Below are 21,212 nucleotides of genomic sequence, written 5' to 3' on the forward strand. Positions count from 1 at the left end.
ATAAAGTGTCAGGTCTCAGAAGATTCAAATTTAAATTTGATGGATCTTCTAAATAGACAGTCATCCCAAAGTAATTTTTCTCCCATGTATTTCCAAATGATGAACAACAAATCTGAAACAGATATACAGACTTTGACTTTGATGCAGAAATATTTTACTCTAAAGCAGTGCAATTATCATATGCCAAAAGATATGATGCATTTAAGAGAGTTAGCATCCAGAAAGAAGTTGACTAGCCTTAGCAGTCTACTTTTGTTGCTAGAAAAGGTTTTTGCCCATTTCTTTGTCCAAGTTTTTAGTAATTGCATTTTTAGTAATTTCATTGGTCAACTTTCATTAATAATTCTCTTCTATGATGAGTCTTGTGCCCTTAAATTTTTATCAATCATTTGGATGTCCACAAAACTACACTTCTTTCTATAAAATTCCACATGTTAAACCATTAGAAAACCAAGCACAATTTGCCACACACATTTTGTCTTGATCTTTGTGTTATTTTTCCCTGCATTACCCAATTTTCAATTACTAGTGTTGCTATGCTTATTAAGTAATTCTTTAATGTTGCATCATTGTTGTTTTTTGGGCAATAATATGAGGGGGCAAGCCTATTTTTTTGATAAGATGACATCACATTTGTCCATTCTTTTTTGAATAAAAGACCTCTGTCTTCCCAAAATGTTGGGGAACAACTACCTCCCTTCATCTCCCCTGGGTGTCTGCCACTTCTTATTGTTTGTTTCTATTTCTCCTCTTAAAATTTCAATAATTTTAATCATTGCATCCATAAAAGACAGAAAACAATTTCTTGGGCGTTTCCGGGAAATGGGCGTGGTCGGTCGGTCATAATGGGTTTTGAGAATGTCAAATTTTTGTCTGGATCCGCCCCTGGGCTCACCTTCTCTACGTTATCCTGTCGTTACTTTAATAAGCTTAAAAATAGACAAGCTTTGGCGCGTTTGGCGATGGCTCTTTTCAGTGGTGGAAATTATGGGGTATGGGGGGGGGGGGTCCAAGCCAACGATCAACGATCTCGTCGGAAAGTTTAGGCTTTCGTCGGATAATTGACAACCGTTTAACGGCTTGAAATTACTGCAAGAAATCGTTCTGAAATGTATTTTAAGCTAATCTAAGGGGCGTAGTTGCCAAATTTTCTGCTCTCTTCGCTTGCAGTTGATCCGCATATTCTCTTTTTACACCAAGGGCCTCTATAACCTCTCTGTGCTATTTTTGTAAAACTTGAACATAGCATAGCTGATAAAATATTAGCCAGTACTAAATAATCAAACAAACAAAATATGACAAAATTAAAACTGTTTGTGAATTGTATATCCAATTTCGATTCGGTAAACATTAGCCGAACTTTTCATCGGATTCTGCCAAACAAAAGTTATTGATTTCTTGAAGGTCCCGCCCAAAAATATTGTTATATTGTCGGAAAATTGTAGGCCTGAGCTCCCCCCTCCCCCCCCCAAATGAAAGCCTGAATTTCCGCCAATGGCTCTTTTGCTTTCAGAACCACAGGTTGGCGAACAGGATCATGTCTGGCCAGCTGAATGTCGCGTCTCCTAGATACGTTCTCTTTCGCAATACCAACGGTTACCACACCGAACCTTTAAAAGAATCACACGATTTACCTTCCTCTTTAGTCTTTGTTACTGGCGGCCACTTTATCAGATGAGAGCATCGTCGCGCCCTTCAACAGAGTCGCCATTACAACAACGCAACGTACCCTCTCAGTACATTTCAGGTTGTCATGCCGATACCAAACAATATATTTAGCAAGTAGTATTCTATAGAACAAAATGAGCACCGCATAAACAGGTTACTTTGTAGGAAACTTGACGCAAACAAAAAACTAACATTACGATGTCAAGGGCGGTTACGAAGTCTCAAGAGCCTTGCCCGATAGAGTTAAAATGAAGATTATTTTGAAAAACTATAGTTCTCTTTATACTTTTGAAATGTTTGAAGTTTTAAGCATACATACCCAAATCATTTGAAAGGTAAGACATCGTATAAAGATATTGTAACTTGAATTGACAGATTTAAAATCAATGATTTTTTTGCGACCAAATGACTCAACTGGGTTATGCCACCGTGGTTATGCTATTAGCTGAATCTTACTTGTTTTAATTAAAATTTCACGATTAATCATAAATATTAAAAAGATAGAGCAGGGCTTGTGATCAAAATCTTTTTCATTGATCAAGTTTCCTTTTTCAATCTCGACAGAAAATATGGCATCTAAATGCACACACTCTCGAAAAATCTCGTGAAGTAGCCGGTACATATTTTTGATGCATGAATAACGCTCTCCATTTTTGCAACTGTCGATGAAAATCAGAAACTAAGCAGTGGCGGAAATTCACTCTTCAATTGGGAAGGCAATGTCCACAAAAGCAAGCAAATTTGCCGACAAATGACATAATTTTACCGACAAAACCGACTATTTAGCAAAACCTGGGAGGCGGTTGCCCCCACACCCCCGCAATTTCTGCCGCTGAAACTGAGCTTGAAGTTTGTTAGTTCTATGCTGCAAAAAGTAAGATTTTTTCTCGTATTGGAGTATGGCCACTAGACATAGCCACAAGCTATTAGCACGGATTCAACTAGTGTATATGTAAAAGAATAATGTGCTCACAGATTTATTTCAGAAGAACCATTTGGTTCTCAATAGGCAGGTAGGACGATCTTCAAACTTATTTATCTTAGTTTAATGATGTATCTTTTGATAAAACACACATGTCAGATATTCTTTTGCTTTTAGTATGGTATTTTTGCTCACCCGGTATTGTTCGCGAGGCCACATAACAAACCATCAAGGCTGCAGCAACAAACAGTGCGATTACTTTGGCCATGTCTTCTTCTCGTTCGGGCTGTGTGGTTTTCGACTGCTTCTCTCGGTGACTAGAGCAAAATACGATATTCTTGAGCAGCGTGCACAGTCATTGAGACACTTTGATTGAACAAATCCTCGTTATGTCACCACTTTATAATAAGAGAGGTTTTATTTACAATTGGCTTTTAACCGCACATATTTCGATTTTGACTGGCGTTTCATATGTGAATGAACCAATGCTCCCACACAGAGGTTAAGCTGGTGAGTCTGATGCCAAGAAGAGACCAATGATCATATTCATCTGTTTTAACACTCTTTGCCTGATTGGATGAAATGCAAATAGGTCCTTAGACTGAATGTCTCCAAGCTGCAAAGGCATGGTGGGTCATTTCGACCCAGTTTGAAAGTTAAGCATTTAAGTTTATCTTTTATCTAATTGATGCATCCTTGAGTGCACCATCTTTCCACATCTGACCTTCGATCATCAGCTTTGATTATCTTTAGCTACCCAAAATCCAGCTTTCGTTTGTCCTTCTTGATAATTGCAACCAGGAGCCGTTTAGCATTCTACTTAATCTTTTCACTCCCTTTTCATAAACTAAGTTATACTTAATGGTAATATCGATTCTGCAGTTATAATAGGCATGTCATTTAGGACATCGAAATCACGTACCAAAATTAGAGATATTTTCAATCCGAATGTTAAAACTGTAGAAAAAATGCAAAAGCTGCTTTTCTGACAGTAAGAAAGCGGATGAAAAATCAACCTTTGCTTCCGTAAAAATTTCCACTTGCTGAGACCAACGATTTTCCTATCAAAATTGGGAGTGCAGAGATTAGGTAAACAGAGGTAGCGTTCATAGTGCAGCCTGCATCCTTACTGGGATATAGGGTAGTTCGACCCCGTGTACCTACTTTAAAAAAATGCTATTATTGTTAAAAGCCCATTTTCGATTTAAAAGGGCGCCTTTGGGCTCCAAACGGTAAAAAAGGCTTTGCTAGGTTTGGCACGGCAAAAAGGATTGACTAGGTTTGACTCAAAAAGGGGTGCAGAACACAAAAATGAAGGAGTCGAGGGAAGGTATTACAGCAGCGTATCATTTGTTAGATTTGAAAATTCTGTCTCTAGGAATACACACTTGAAGTAACTATATATGCTATTTCTAATTATACATTTAAATCAACTATTTCTATCTGCAAAATTTTAAAGGATTTGTCTAGTATTTTCGAACAGAAAATTAAAAAAACAGAACAAACATATGTTTGATTTAGTCATGAAAAAAAATTTCCACACTTTCGTAGTATCTATGATTTTGATAATATCTAACATCTTACAATTCTATATTTCAACATTTTCCGTAAATCTGATCACATCGACATATTATTAATTACTGATATCCATTGATTTGCAGCAAAAATAGCAGTTTCTGAACTGAACCGAACATTCCGTTTTAATCTACATCTTATGAATACAACAAAAAAGCTATAAACTGATTTTATGCATTTGATGTAAATAAAAATCGGTTAACCAATGACAGCTATCAACAAGGTAATATTAAAAATGCCCCTTTGACGTAAAAATAATTACAGGTATACTGATTCATAGAAATTTACAAGAAGGTTAGGGCATTAAAACTACTCAGCTTACTACGAAGACACCTTTGCATTATTCACTAGATGGGGCAATAATACAGAGGGATGTTCTCTAAAAAGAAGCCCCCTATAACGATCAAATTCAAGAAATAGTTGTCACTTGTAAATTTTGATTGTGGATTCTGCACTGGCTATTAACCCTGCTTGTACGCACAGATGCGCTGATGAGCAAAACAGTTTTCAGTTGATATAAGGCCTTTGAGTCAGTATAATAAAGCCTTTGGGATTCTTTGAAATTAAGGACAATTGCTACAAAAAATGGAAGAAAAGGTGATAGCAGACACGAAGCACTTCGACGTACAATCACTGCCAAAGGTCTAGGAACACCAACGTCAGTTTTTAAAGGGAAATTCAGCCATCCCCCCCTAATTTTTATATACTTTCAACATTGTTCTGGGAGGAGGGGGATGGAAGTAGTAGTATTTGGGAAAACAAATGAAAATAGAAAAGCACAGCGCAAAGTGTTGGGTGCTCCAAGTAATTTTGGCAGTGATTGAACATGAAAATAATGTCAATAACAGAATGAAGAAGACAGATTAAGGGAATAGAGAATGTAACAAGTAAAAATTGTTGAAAGAGAACAAGAAGACATCTTTGCTGGAAGCACTGTGAGTTAATTGTGCGTGGCCTTATCTTTCATTTATCAACTCACACAAACTTACAGTTTCCAGATCTGTCTAGAGCGATATCTTTAGGAGAATAAGAAATTTCAACCCATGTCCCGTTCAACATAGAGTCAGTTCGAGCTCGGTTGACCGTGTTAACCCTCGTGGTGCATTCGTAATAAAATCTCAACAACCCAGGCAGTCGTGGCAAGTTCAGCCATTAAAAAGGCCAAGTGGCTGAGATTACGGGCAAAAAAGCCATGGCTAATAATCTCGGCCCGTGCTGACCTCAATACGGGTTGAAATCGATCGTTTATACTGCCTTTTTCGTAATGTGTAAAAAAGTTAGTTCTTAAATGAACAACACAACACGATAGTTAATCTATTTTTCTGAACTGTCTGAAATAATTCTAACATCAGTACCAAATACTTTGTAATAATTGTCTAGTAAATGCTATAATGACTCTGAAAAACGTAATAAACTGTCGACACATACGCTTGCGAGACTAAGGATATACAAAATGTAAAGGTGTTTGACATATCTGTATTAAAACTGTCAAAATTATTTAAAAAGTACAGAAGACTTGACTAATGTTGAAAACTTCGATGACTCATCCGACATCAAATTAGACGGAGTATCAAACTCAGCAACCTAAAAAAATCGACAACATTTATAGCCATGGGAGTAAAATCATTTCCATCGGGCATTTCATTCGAGTAAACAAAAAGGAGATTGGAAAAGGTTCAGTTAATAAGGTCTAAATTATTATAATCTATATTTCCTTGCTGACTATTCTTCTTTAATTCCAAAAATCAAAGTACAGTAAAAAAAATTGTGTGACCAATACTTCAAGATCAAAGAGCATATAATAGAACAAACAAAGATGGCAGGACATTTTTTAACATACCTGACCAGAATCTACGACCATTATCCGGTCACACTCCATGATTGTATTTAACCGATGAGCTATTGTTAATACTGTGCAATCTTTGAATGCTTCACGTATTGTAATTTGAATATTTGTGTCTACGAAAAAAAGAAGGCATCGATAGAATGCATGCCACATCGAAAAAAGTCTGGCCTTTGCTTATTCATGCTTTAATTGTTTATGTTTAACAACATTGGTAGTTAGTGATCCAGATTATTGATAGGGCACGCTGCACAAGTACTGATGGAAATATGAACATAAGAGACAATCAGGATGATTGTCCATGGCACAAAAAAATGTTAGCTATACTATTATTTGAAACTCTGTACATCTTTTCTCTCAATGAAAGAGCTTTGAAAATGCCTTGTTTTTAATATCTATATAGCATTTGCAAGACTTTTCTGGAAATTTCCCTGTGTATTTAGTCACGACAGCCCCCTATCTATTAATAAATATTCTTAAGGAATAAATTTGAAAGCAAAAGGCCTATAAACGTTAAGTACATGTTGACTCTTCTAGCACGGGATAGGATGCAATGATTCTATATCTGGCAAACGATTTCCCTACCAAAACACTTACACCACCAAAATCAGGCTCGAGTAGGTAACCCAAACGTCGTCAAAAATTGTTAATCAATTTTCTTGCACTAGTAGTCTTAAACTTTCAAGATCATTGATCAATTTGAGCTGGGTTTTAGAATATGCATCTTTGAGAGTTTTGTGATTCTTCAGCATTATGATGTCATCTTGTAATGAAGCTGGCAGGGTGATAAATGGCCTTCCACAAAAAAGTATTTGAATAAAACTTCTTAAAAAGTGCTAGTGTTTCTTGGTATGATCGTGGAACATTTTAAAATACTTTTAATTTATTCCCAAAAAACATCTTTGCTTGCATACTTTAATGCAAATGTGTATAGGGTAATTAACAATGAGTACCCCCCTTAGTTGTTATCTGTGACATTTTTGAGTTGCTGACATGGCCAAACTTTGTCTTGGAGTAAGGAGAGTTGTCAGCTCTCTGTGATTCCAGGTATAGGAATCCTGAGTTGTGGTAATATCACCCTGTGTCCTAGAACCTCCTTTTGGATGCAAGGTTTTAACAAATACACAAACAATTGTTAATGAGTGTTATGAGATATAAAAGATAAAGGTTTTATTCACTATACCTGTGTGCGTGTCAACGGCTGCTGTTGCCTCGTCTAGCAACAAAACCTAAAAAGAAACAACCGCCTGTTAAAATCAGCAATTGTTAACAAAATTTAGTAGCATGGATGATATTGACTTTTTCAAAATACGGAAGAAGATATTGAAGTTCACAATCACAACCATTTTGGGTCTGACTGAGGAAATTTGACGAAGCATAACAATCTCTTAATGAATAAATTTCACTGGCTGCATTTAAGCTACTAATATGTCGATCTTCTAGAAACAGATTTTCGTAAATGCACTTTCCAAAATGCAAAAAAACGTCTACAAGTAAAATGTCTAAATAATCATATGAAATATTTTAAAGTTACAACAGACATCAGGGAGCATAGAATGAAAAGACTTTGAACAAACAAAATCGAAAACTGATTCGAAATGAATGCAAAAAGCGATTGAAAAATATGATAAAGAAAAAAAATAGATAAACACAGTTTCAAATGAATAATACTGTGAAACTGTAACAAGAAACGTTTATTCCTGCAAAATCTCTCAGTTTGCAACAGCTTGTTAATAAGTATCTACATATCAGAAATATTCGCGAAGAAATTGTGAAAAACAGATTAGGTATTTCATATTAGATGTCCATAGTCCCAATGAATTGTCTTCTTATAAATTTTAAAAAGATCATAGACAATGGAATGACGAAAATAAATTATCAATTGCAATTAGATCTTTACAAGTGCTTGAAATAATTCGTGAAAAAGCAAGTAAGAAAAACGTGCCTTGCTCTTTCGAACCAAGGCTCTTGCCATGCACAGTAACTGTCTTTCTCCAACAGAAAAATTTTCACCATTTTCAACAACCAGAGTTTCAAGCTTTAGCGGAAGGTTTGCAACCTGTTGAGAAAGAAAAGAGCATTCACTTCCAAAAGAATTCAATTCAATTCAGAAAGAAAAATCTATCAATTCAAAAAGAATTCAATTCAATTCAGAAAGAATTCAATTCAATTCAGAAAGAAAAGATCTATCAATTCAAAAAAGCTAATTTTATTGCCAGGTCCAGCCAAGAATGAAATAAATTGGAAAATTGAATCATAAAGGGCCTTAAATCAACCAATTCCGGGGCGAAAAAATTCTCTTTGAGATTGATATTATCGTAAAGCGCTAGAGGTGGGTACAAACAGTAATCATATTTGAATACAATACTTATTTACAGTTAATAAATGATATCAAATATTTATCGCCACCTTTCTACAATATGCAGTCCAAATGTGTTGTCTCTATATGAAGTTCGATTAATCTATGATAATAGATCCAGTAAATAGCTATCAGATCCTTTTGATCGCAAGTATAATTTAATATCTTTCATTTATTTCTTCAATATCTTTACATCACAAATGAAGTACTATCCCACAAGTGAACTCCTGTAGGAAATTGTGAAAAATCTGTAGCCTTACATGATGTCACCATTTCAGGAAAATTTTGCAAACAAATAATGAACAGCGTACTTACAGTGTCTTTCATATGAGCTTTCTCAAGAGCAAGCCAAAGCTCTTCATCACTGCGTTTTCCAAAAGGGTCAAGGTTATACCTCAAGGTACCCACAAACAGCACAGGGTCTTGCGGAATGATTGACAGTTTCGAGCGAAGATCTGTCAGTCCTAAATGAAAAAAGCTAGACAGTTTCACGAACAAGCTAGATAAGTATATACATTTTCATAAAAGTCTGGTACGTTATCTTTCATCGAATGTATACATTTTGTTACATGTGGCATTTAGGAGTTTGTTGAATGATTTTTCTGTGGTCCCTGACAAATAACTTACTACGTATGTTTTACAAAAAACCATAATACCAAAAGGATTTGTGCGATCTTAAAGAGAAGAATTTGATCATCCATGGAATTCAACCTAAAAGCAGGAAAATATTGTAAAACAAAATATCGGTTAAATTTTCAGAGGATCACGTCAGTTATCAGTGAAAAGGTTTCACTGATAACTGAAAAAAAAACGAAATTACTTACCGATTTCTGAGATATCTTGATCATCGATTAATAGCTGTCCTTCGTCAATTTCAGCTAATCGTAACAAAGCCACGAAAATGCTTGACTTCCCAGCACCGGATCTACCCGCAATGCCGATTTTTTCCATGGCTTTGATTGAAAACGAGACGTCTTTCAGAACCAATGGCTGGTTGGGTCGATACCTTAGCTATAAGTGACAAAATACATTCTCATTTGCGCTGACTTTTTAAAAAATGCTACATACAGCCTTACAAAAAATCTTAAGAGTATCATCACACACCCTTACAGGCGTTCTATAAGAAAAAAACTTCACAAGAACACCGAGCATTGACTTGCCAAAAACTTAGAGCAACGAAAGAACCTACCAAGCCTCAGCTGAGAAAAATAAAGAAAAACCTGCTTTTGTTATGTCTGTATTTTGTAAGTGTTTGTCGTTAAGTGTCGTTATGTGTCGCTTTCAGAGGTGATCCCGTATGGATCCGATCTGGACCGGATCCCGTTTAAACGGGTGGATCTGGTCCAGATCGGATCCGTCTACGTTATTTGTCGAAAGTGAGACAGAATATTTTTCAATTCGAGGTAGTTTGAATGTGTAATCAGTGCCTTTCTGGCGCCAGAAAACCGAACATAAAGTTGACAGACTACTGAGTTGAAGAATTATTACGAAACGTTGACGATGTGTCGTCGTACTTTGTCCTCACAGTTTCCCAATTCTGTCAATCTGCAAGCTTTGCAGCTTTGTAGTCGAATACTACTTTTAAAAGTAGCGTAGTTTCTTTTTCAGTCCACGAAAACTGACCCTTTTTAGCGTTACCTCCTTCCATGTTCAGGTTGAACTGTGTTTTGATCACGAACGAATTTCTGAAAACGTCTGAAAACGTCATATGTGTTTGTCTTTCAACATTTAGTGTGACGCTCGTATTGTCCTGTTAATTAGCTTTTGTTTATGTCATTAGTATGTGTTGATCACGATATAAGTTAGTCTTTCTGTGCGTTACTTACTCGGGGCCTAGGCCCTTTGGCCTAGCCCATCGCTCCAACAACGGGCTAGTTATACACCGGTTATTCACCGTCATAAGAAGAACCTTGATCGTTACATCTGTTTCTTACAAACTGGCTCTTGTCGATAAGCGATAGAAAAGGGTCATTCGTATCAAATATGAAAGCGATTTCAGCTTTTTGTGAAAACAAACCAAACAGAACATATAACGTGAATTGGAAGAAAAGCGTTTTGAATTTAAGAAGAATAATAATTTAATTAAGAAATTATAAGTGTGTTCTGTCTACAATATCATTTACAGCATGTGTGTACTAGGTTTAATTTTTTTGACCAAAGTGAATCAAAATTGAGGAAACCAATAGTTCCACTTTGTCCAAATGATTGATTCATTGACGAAATTCGTAATATCCAATCTTTTTCACTTTTCCGTTTCACTACATGGCTTTTTGTTTGATAGCACCTAAGGGTTCCTCGCAGATTTTCTCAAATAGCTTCAAAGGAAATTTCAGTTATAATAATTCAACTGTCTGTTGGGTATAAGACCCTTGATGTGGCACCCGAGAGCAGCATGAACTATTTCCGATGGGAACAGGTTAAGACCCTTCGGTGATGTATAAGATAAACGAAAATCCGCTTACTGTCAAGTTTAGCAAGCAGGAACAATTTGCAGTCACTGAGCGGTGTATTACATTCAAAACAAGTTGCCTTTCTGACAGATTAGGTCGTACATGATTACCGCTGTTGGTTATAACTAATTCAAAAGCTATTTCTTGCTGTCAAATAGCTCACAGCTTTTCCGCGCGGTGAAATTTTGCAAAGGCAGAAGAAGTACATCCGATTTCCCGATATCAGTTGACCTTCATCAAAAACAGTGTTAATTTCTACATAACCATCTCTATCTTAAGACAAAGTACTGGCTTTAACTGCAAAAATTTAATTGTAATTGCAAAAACAAGAATAATTTCGTTTCTTTTGTCATTATACAGCTGAACCCTTTCGTTTGCCTAAGAAACAATTAATTGACATTTTACTTGCCTTAACATCGACGAACTCAATCCTTCCATCCGACGGCCAATTCGCTGGTGCATCTCCCTTTTCAAATGGCCCCTCCTGTTCCAAACACCTTGCGTAGTGGTCCATTCTTTCCACACTTGTAAATCTAGATTCAGTTTCTGCTGCAAGTCGACAGGTAAACTGAAACAGTCCCGTGATCTGCAAATAGTACACATAAGAATAACCATAGACCGCAAAATATGAGCATATATAAGATTTGATATGATTTGCCTGTGACAATATTAGCTCAGCGAGGGCTACAAGAAAATTTTTTTATTTTGACGGTATATGTGGAAAGAGTTCCAAAGAGCAGCATTCAGGGACGCATAAAAAATTTCCCAATGACAAAAGTTTATGAAAAGCAAATTAAAAAAACCGGCACTTAGTGCTTGTTCTCCATAATTAAACCAACTGATCAATCCTCATTCACTTTACTGTTCCATTTGACTAGAGAGGATCAATGTCAGGTTGAAAATCATGGCTAGAATGTGACGGGTGAGACTTGAGAATCTGGGTAAGTTGCCTCTCCACTTCAAATTTGAACTATCAAATTCATATTAGCCATTACAGAACAACTGCAACAACAACAGCAACAACAACAGCATCAACAGCAACAACAGCATTGAATTCTTGTTTGTTATTAGGCTTAAAAGTCGATGATAAGTTACTCAGAACATCTCTACAGAGAGTGTCGCTTACCCTTAAGCTGTACATGATTGCAAGTCCAGCCAATGCAGGAGAGACAGAGGAACCAGCTGTAACTACAGCGATAATAGCCGTGACTGTCGATGTAACAACACAGAGAAAATCCAGTCGTATTGAAAACCAACGTGACGATAAAAAGAACATGAAAAAAGGCAACGAGTTCCTATCCACGTGACGGTCAAAGATATCTTGGAATTGTTCAGTCTTTTTGTATGCACGAAGAGTTGCGAGGCCTTGAACCGAGGCTGTTATATGAGAGAAAACAGGGGAACGAGACGTATTGTCTAGACGCTTCATCTCTCTGTTGGTTTTTCTGAACATGCAATACAAATAATAGAACAGAAGAGCTAACGGTACGATGGCAATAAGAAACCAAGGGAATATCGCAGCAACGAAAACCAGTGCAATGATGATTCTTGAGCTATTCTTCACAAGGGCTTCCGTTGTCCACGGCAAGCGCCCATCTATTTCATCTAAGTCTCTGGAAAATCGGTTCAAAATGCGCCCAGTTGGTGTGGTATCAAAAAACCTCATAGGACATTTAAGAATCGACTTAAGAACCATGTTGTGTAGATTCGTGGAAGCACTGATAAACAAGCACACGAAAATGACTGAGGCGATCATCTGGAGTAAAAACATCGCGCCACCGACGGCCACGTATATCGCCATGAAAAAGGGCGTCTCTGGATGGTCAGCTAGGCTCAACACGACCATGGTCACATTACCCTGCAAAGAGAGCGTTTATTTTACTAAAGAACTTATAACGGAAACTCAAAGGGCTGGCTGGAAAACTACTCTACTTTTAGAAAACTTGTCAAATGCGTGCAGTTACAGATCTATGCTATTCTTGATGCACAACAAATTTATACTTAATCCACATGTTGCAGCACAAAGTTTTTTCACTACGGCTTTCTACACATCAGTCATTTACATTCCCCGCTCTGGGATACTTAAAGACTGTTGGTAAACACATGGTCCAACATATACGGATGGGGCTCATAACTTTTACGTGAATTTAAGAGCGCAAAGCTCAAAGTGTAATCCAGACAATCCAATTATACGAAGTTTAATGCAATTTAATCTTAACGTCCCGTTATTCTTTTTAGGATTGGTCCACTTTTGTTTTAATCGAAAAAGGAAGCAGGTTTGCTGACATACAATGAAACCCCCTTAAAGGTCGGATAACTGTAAGACAAGATTCACTGTCTCTTGCATGAAAGTTTCTTAAAGGCTTTCACAGGAACGAAATGATACGTTGAGTTGCGTCAATTTAAGTAGATTTTACTGTATATAGATAGAATAAATCAAACCCACCCCAATCCTTTCAGCAACAGGTTTCTCTGCAGTCGTTAGCCAATTGCTAAGCCACCATTCTCCGAAAGTTATAATTCCAAGAACTGATATTTGCATGATTAACCCAAGAGCGGAAATAAAGTAACCTGCAAAAAAATGGTGGCTGATTGAGAAATTAATGGAAGATAGATAGAAATATCTGTGACATAGCTACAGACCGGAATCTGTTGCTTATTTTAACAAAAGATTTCAAAGCTAAGATGGCCAATGACCTTAACAATACAAAACAAAGAAAGTAATATAACTACTAATATAACAGCAAATGCCAGCGCAAATATTGACAACAAACCAATTGCTAACTATAAACGATACAAATATAACAAATTCACTATAAAAATGAGTAAAGAAAGTTACTTGAAAATATTCAGGTCTCATACGTTCATCATAAAGAGATAAGATGAGATAGAGATGTTCCTTATTTCAAAATGGTTTTTGATATTTCAAAAAGTTAGAAACAGTTTCAAGAATTTCTGGTCCCCTTAATTCATTATGTCCCCATTGACTAATAAAATAATGAAAATTCGAGAAGAAACACTGACTCATTAACCACAAAACACAAAAGGTCGCTGTGCTGACATTATTGGTCACTTCTCGGGATCGGTTTTCTCCAGAGTAACCATTTTCAATTTTCACGAGTCTAAACTCAAAAGCGAATTGCAGGCTTTGTCATTTATTCAAGTCTGCCCACCCTAAAAGCAGGCTGAGCACCCCCCCCCCAGGAGCACATCATAATCAACATATGAATCGAAAAATAATCTTACAAAACATAAACAAATAGTAATGTGGCCGGAATTGGTGTTCTATCAATTCGACTTATGCTTATTTTGTGCGTAAAAACAACTGGTGTTGTTAAGCTTGTTTCTCGGGAGTTTGCAGCCTGTCCTTGGAGGTTTTTTTGGCCAATCAGTCTGTTCTCTATATGCTCAGTCTTTTAAACGATGGTTTGATGGTATGTCTAACTGGGGTACTACAGATTAGTGTGATTGATTACATTACATATACAGCATACATATAAAACTGTAACCTTTCCACTTTTCATCATGACATGAAGATAAGAGGAAATCCTTTTGAAGTCGAATGGATCATCAAGTCTGGATTAACATGGATTTTGATTGCAAACTGAATATCTCCTTTAAGTCAGAGGGTGCTCCAGCTACGCAGAAATGAAACAAGAAGAGAAGCAGAGGCTCTTACCCCCAGAGGCCTTCATAAATGTAGCGTAAACTTTCCATGAAACAGAGCCAACAGCGGATTCCTCTTTTGCTATTATTTTCCCTTTGATGAAAAAAAAACAACTTTAACTGGCGTGTAATATGTTATGTTTTCATTATTAACTTGAAATTGCAACTTCAAGTTAAGGTAAATTCTCGAATACATTCTTAATATTTCCACATAAACTTTTCAGCAAAGCAAGCCGAGTTAACCGAAAGCTCTTTAACAGGAATGCAGCACAATCCATGCACATATACTTTTAATTTACAAACAAATATACTTCACTAAAACATTAGCACATTTCTATAGTAGTAAATACCTCGTTCTATTTTTTCCTCTTCATTCTGCTCAACTTCAACGACCACATCGCCATCATTGCCAACCAAACCAAAATTCAACTCGCTTGAATTCGAAGAAGAGGTCGAAGCAGTCCTTTTCCTTGTTTTACGAGGTGTCGTATTCTCTTTCTTCACAGATATCATTCGACCAAGCCCATTGGCTTCAATTGCCTCATTCTGTTCCTCCTTCTGGTTTTCTTGCTTGAAGTCTTGAATCATCTTCGAAAAACCCTTCAGAAATAATTGATATATTAGTATTGATCATGATTTAATCGTGTTGCAAAAAACTGGATGCATGGCCTCTGTTAATGGTTCGGGTCGAGCGCTTCTAGAGACTTATTATCTGTTTGGAATTTTGGATCTCTGAAGAAATAAAAATCTTTATCAAAAAATTGCAATGATAAAAGATGTAAAGGGTTTATACCATTATCCATATTAAAATTTGCAACGAAGGTTGTAAAAATCTTTCTTGTAAATCATTTAATTCAAAGATCAGCAGTCATTTAACTTTGTTCGCTCATGTTATGGGTTTTTGTTGACATTAAAAGCATTCTGGGCACTCACTTATTTCAAAGCACTCAACAGCTTTGATTTGTGTTATTTAGTTTGATTACAAGGAAAGTTGAAAAACGAAGAAAAATTCTAGAGATTTTACATTTTGAGCTGCTAATAAATCCTTATAGGTTCCTTTCTCGGCAATCCGACCATTTTCCATAAATATTACTTCGTCACAATCTTCCAAGTACTAGAAAAAAATGAAAGAAGTATTTTATACCAATGATTTGTTAGTATCACATTAAAAATATTTTAGCCAGTAAAAATATTTCAAAGCAATTGAAAGGTTTCCTACCCATCAACGAAGGAATTTAAGGAACTTCAGGTTAAGGAAGAAAAATAAACATCTTATTAAATGCCTTATGACAATACGAGTTAAGCAAATTTTGAAAGATAAGTTCATTCCAAGGAAACACTGCAATGGTCAAAGATTTTGACTTCCCCTGAAGACAATTGCTTGAACATGACTAAGCTACTTGATCAAAAAGAGGCTGCAGGATAGGCGTGTGCCAATAAGAGACTGCAAACTTGCTTCTTTAATCACAGTCGCAAGGCGATACGTGGTGCTGGATACACCATCAATTTACAAAGTAAAATCAAAAGGTTAAAATGATCAAAGATAAATATCAGCTTTTTAATAGGATTTAGGGCACTTTGGCAACCGCGGAGAAAATTAGAGGCTGACGGTTTTTTGATGGGAGGCGAGTACTCAGCATCTTAAAGAAACTTCATGCATTTTATCACTTCAATCACATTCCGGAATCAGCTCGCCCTCCCTCTGAATCTGTAGTTACATTGTTACTTTGCCTCATCTTGATAACCTTCCTCAAGTAATCATTTGAGTGGAGTGCGATTTGGGCGTAACACTAGCAATTTTTCAAGGCATTGACATAAGGCTTTATTTTATAACTTGCAGAAAATTGTTACCTGCAGTTGATGTGTCACCAACAAGCACGTTTTGCTCTTAAGTCCTTTTTTCACATAATTCATGAAGATATATTGACCAACGTGAGCATCGACGGCACTTAATGGGTCATCCAGCAAATAGAATTCCTACGAAAAAGATGTCTTCTTCAGAACATAGCACAACATTTGAAAGCCAGGAACTCGACCATCATTTATATTATCAAAGTGGTTCTGAAATCAAGTCCTTCTTAAATGCTGAATGCTTAAGAATGAGATGTACATAACAACTGTCAGTTACCTTGGATAAGAGAAAAACCTTTCATGGTATATGAAAAAAGAATAGTAGTTGCATAAAAGTAGCAAAAAAATGGCCTAGATATAGTTATAATAATTTAGCTAGTATAAAGAAACTAAAAGGAGATGCGAATCTGACAGGAAATATAATTTTCTCGTATAAATATCATTAATAAGGAGCAGGATTCTCGTGCATCATTCCATTTGCATCTTATGACTCGTAAATACGCTACCTTGAGCATTATTGGGACAAGCTATTCCACGGTTATCCTCCTGGTTTATCTATTTTATCAGCAACCTGATAAAGATTGTCAAATCTATGTACAAAATTATGTACACAACTATAAGAAACACGACTGTACAAAATTAAAAAGAAAATGTGAACGATTGGGAACAGATTAGGCCTAAGTTAATTAGTTCAATTTGATTCTGTTCAATTGTCGTGTCGCAGATGAGTGAATTTCGTTTGGCGCAGTTTTTAACCGAGAAGACAGCTGACAATTTATGTATACAATCTCTTACTGAATTGGAATACAGAGCTCTTGCGAGGCTGACCCTCTGTTTCTGCCCACCGCTAAGGTTAATCCCTCTTTCACCAATCTACAGAGAAAAACATTCAAAAATAATCTTATCGCAAACCGTTGATTGGTTAGGAAAATGTTCATCATTTTATCAGAGAAACCGCCATAGTGCGGATAACTATGAATTGGAACTAGAGTCTGTCGTAGGAAGTTGTCTGTTGACTGAGGGTCATTTACATAAGGTTTGGTTCATTTCGAAACGAATTACTTTTCCATTATTTTAAAGTGTCCGGTATTGGGTAGTTTCAGGCTTCTATGGAACGGACATTGTTCAATATGCTTGTTTGTCAAAAGTAACAAACATACTTTTTATATGGATCCTTCAGTTTTTTTGGCGATAGATGCAAAGATGATTTGGTTGACTAAGAATAATGATTCTGAAGGATCACTATTCTGAAAAAGTAAACAATTTCCAATGACAATAAAGTTAGGGAGAAACAAGACTAAAACATTAGATTTAGACATGAGAGACAACAAATAAAAAGCTTTGTTTTGCGCTCGAGTTCAAAAGGTCGCACATATGAGCACTACAGCCAGCCTTTATTTACTAATCAGGAAGTATTATTTTGACCAACACTTTAATACGAAGGAATGTTGCCAAGAACACAAGCAAGTCAATAACGCAGAGTATTATCATAAGCTGTAATTTCTCTAAGGAAAAGGAGCACTTTCCCTCACCCTCTTAGTTCCCAAAAAAATTAAAATATGTTGCTTTGGGGTTAGGATGCTTTTGTCGCAACTAGCTTTGAGAAGGTTGAGGGAATTGTAAATTATCCCCCTCCCCCTTAAATCATGTTAAAAGAATAGACACGCTAAAACAAGGTTAAAAACATGTTAGTTCCTAAATAAACGACAATTGCCTGTAGAACATTTTGATGGCAGGGGCGCAGTAGGTCTTGATCTTTCTTTGGGGGGAGGGGTCTAGAACAAGAAGCATAATTCCGAAATTTTCTGACAAATCGCGTGCTCTCCCTTCTGCCCCACCCCCCTTCCAGTCACTGTACCCCTGCTTTATTATCACATGTAGATCTTTCAAGTGCCTTTAGGTTATCATGTTTATCTCCTAAGTGCTTCGCTTAAAAAGAAAGAATACCTCAGTTAGATCTCCGCTTTCGAATGCTTCAAGATCTTTATTGAGAGCGCACATACTGCAAGATTCTTTGTACCTATAAAGAAAATCAATTGCAAACAACACGCATTTTGAACAAAATCAATAACGTACAGTAGAAACCCGCATAAAAGAACCTATGATTTTCTGGTAGCCTAAATAGGTAATTATCAGGCTGCTATTTTAAATTCCTGCCCGTAAGGTTCTAATATACGTACAGGTTTTGCACACATTAACAATGTTTCCACCGCAAGAATTCTCACTGACACAGATATATTTTTCATGCTAAATTTCAACCAATCAAATGCATTTGTCTTGTTTGGTTGTCCAATTAAAATGCAACATACCATAACCTCATTTACTTTAAGCTGGTTTAATTTGCCAGTGTCAATAGGGTATAAGAATATGGTTTAAAAACCAGTGTCATTAGGTTTAAAAAACGTTTATTCTTATATATAAATATAAGAACCTTGATAAGGTGGTTTGAAAGTTAATATTTCAGCCTAAAGGCTCTTATAAAAACAGGTTCTCTTATTCGGGTTTCTACTGTATATTAATCACTTTGCCCTTCGGTTAGCTTAAACAGACCTCTCGGCGCAATGTCTGTCAGTTGCGAAAATTGCAATGCTCGTATGCTAAATATAGCGTTGTGATATTTTACAAATGAAAGTTCCTAAATAAATGAAACTCGGGGTCTATAAAGATAGGTGATAGGTCTAAGTTACTAGCTCATTGTGACCAATTGGGGAGACAAATTGAACTCAATCTAAATCCAAATTGAAAAGAAAAACAATCCACTTTTGAAAATTAGAAAATCATACTTTGGTTCTTTGAAGTAAACATACTTCATAATTAATCACTTCAGTTAATCTGGGGGAGGGAACCGATTTCACAGTGAAAACTAGAGAGCTACCTTTAAGATAAAAAGAAAAACATGGAACGCTAATCCGAGGTACACCGACCTTGCATCGTTGTACTCCTCACCAAAAAGGATGTTACTCCTCACAGTTTCATTAATAATCCATGCCTACACGAACAAAAAAACGGTGGTCATCTATTCATAGGATTCAAAACAAACATAAGGCAAAATATGGGTCGATCAAAAACTGCGTGAGTCAGAACAAGAGTCTATCAAGGTCTATAAAAGCTGAAACGGTCTCACACTGCCTGTCTTCATTGAGTATTTTCAGCTTTTACAGCACTCTAAATTAGCTTGCGAAATTGAAATCACATTATTGCTTCAAGGATGAGTAAAACAGAATGAGGGAGAAAAACATGGCTATTTAGGGGTGTAAAAATATTCAGCAAAGTCTTCACCACAGGTTAATAGAAAAAACTGTCAAAATTCACAAGTGACTTTCTAGAAATAACAAAAAATGTTTAATGTGGTTTTTTAATCAATGATCTTTCTTTGCAATTTCTGTTATCTAGAAAATTACTGGAAAAATACATTTTAAGGCATACTATGTTTTGCTGCCATGTTCTTGGTTAATAGCAACGATATTAAGTTGTAAAATATTTTAGCCTTTGGAATCTAGTTTAAGTATCGATACGATAAGGTTTTATACCAATATCAAAAAGAGCATAACTCACTTGTTGAGGTACATATGCAATAGATTTTTCCACTTCCACGCTACCAGAAGTTAGATTCATCTAGAGTCAACAGAAGCCCAATGGGGTTACATTTATGACAATTATTTATAAAGTGTAAAACAAACCTTTTACTTATACATCTTATACAAGCATTTACACACGCTTAGTTATGAAACACGATACAACTTTCAATCATTTAATTATTTAGGGTGGCGTGTGATCAGCTACAGTTGGGAGAGCATTGTTGGAAACTGACAGGTCTACATTACAGGGCCAAGAAGGAGATAAAAAGAAAGTGTTTTACAGTAATATAAACATTTTTCAGGGATTATTAAACTTCCAAACCAAGATGAAAGTCAACCTCTGCTGTCACAAACAGTAACCATTTGACAGAAATACGAAAATCCTGCATGTAAGAGTTACATATGTTAAATATGTATACAGACACGTTACTTAGTGTATAGTTGCCTGATGATCGCATTTAGAATGAAAATCAGAGAAGCAACTTAGAACCGTCCTGTTCTATACACCAAATAGCGTGTACAATCTTGCCTATACGGTATCGAGCACTTTATGACAGACAGTCTTTTGGTGGTACATAACTTATAAGTATGACTAAAAATGTTTGCTTTTTTTAAAGCCTTTTTAAAAATTCAATGACTGCGGGTTGATGTGCATGTCCATGCTGTATCTTTATACCTTTATTGGTTTTTGTCGTTCTATCTAATATGAGTATTGAAGAAGATTTTGAGAGCGATCAGGTTATGGGTGCTTCATTTTTTTGAGTCGTATTATGACACTGCATAAAAACGTCAACTGTTTGCAGTTTTCCACAATATGTTTATCTAAGAACATAAAGCCCATCTGTGATTTCATCTACCCAGTTTTGCGTAACAACTTAGTACAAAGTATGAATGACGCATACTACCAGCCAGTTTTTACAGGTATGTAGATACCAAGGATTTGGTTATTAAAGTTGGAAGCCAAAATTTGTTAGAAAAATTCGGTAATTACCTGACCAAGAACAGCTTGAATGAGCGAGCTCTTTCCACTTCCAATACGACCACAGATTCCCACCAGTGAACCCTAACAAGAAATCATAAAACCAAATGAAATAAGGACGAAAAGGAAAAAGATAAACTCGCACTTTCCAACAAAGATGACATCAAAAAATCTCCAACAAAAAGGCAAATAAGCACTTCTGAAAAAAGCGAGTAACTTTCAAAAAAGCAAGAATCGGAAAAAGAGCAAGGGTTAAGCGAGGTCAGCTGTTCAGGTAATGTTGTTTAGGCTGTGAAGGCAAGGAGCGGTGCTCTAACTCTT

General features: G+C 36.2%; 1 protein-coding gene across 1 annotated transcript in view; it reads right to left on the minus strand.

Moving 5' to 3' along the window:
* Nucleotides 1-21,212, minus strand: part of LOC135685928 (ATP-binding cassette sub-family C member 5) — a 40,955-nt gene that overhangs the window by 6,083 nt on the left and 13,660 nt on the right. Inside the window, exons 14-31 of the mRNA XM_065202028.2 lie at nt 20,904-20,975; nt 19,890-19,949; nt 19,259-19,323; nt 18,282-18,354; nt 17,130-17,207; nt 16,335-16,460; nt 15,508-15,597; nt 14,834-15,083; nt 14,497-14,577; nt 13,264-13,388; nt 11,944-12,675; nt 11,227-11,403; nt 9,192-9,378; nt 8,683-8,831; nt 7,954-8,067; nt 7,192-7,237; nt 6,006-6,124; nt 2,786-5,749 (exon numbers count right to left, since the gene is read on the minus strand). Of these exons, the coding sequence (XP_065058100.2) occupies nt 5,660-5,749; nt 6,006-6,124; nt 7,192-7,237; nt 7,954-8,067; nt 8,683-8,831; nt 9,192-9,378; nt 11,227-11,403; nt 11,944-12,675; nt 13,264-13,388; nt 14,497-14,577; nt 14,834-15,083; nt 15,508-15,597; nt 16,335-16,460; nt 17,130-17,207; nt 18,282-18,354; nt 19,259-19,323; nt 19,890-19,949; nt 20,904-20,975 (2,634 nt within the window). The 3' untranslated portion in view covers nt 2,786-5,659. The remainder of the gene's footprint in view (nt 1-2,785; nt 5,750-6,005; nt 6,125-7,191; nt 7,238-7,953; nt 8,068-8,682; nt 8,832-9,191; nt 9,379-11,226; nt 11,404-11,943; nt 12,676-13,263; nt 13,389-14,496; nt 14,578-14,833; nt 15,084-15,507; nt 15,598-16,334; nt 16,461-17,129; nt 17,208-18,281; nt 18,355-19,258; nt 19,324-19,889; nt 19,950-20,903; nt 20,976-21,212) is intronic.

This window comes from Rhopilema esculentum, chromosome 6 (assembly GCF_057945365.1).
Source record: "Rhopilema esculentum isolate cy_ngs chromosome 6, ASM5794536v1, whole genome shotgun sequence".
NCBI lineage: Eukaryota > Metazoa > Cnidaria > Scyphozoa > Rhizostomeae > Rhizostomatidae > Rhopilema > Rhopilema esculentum.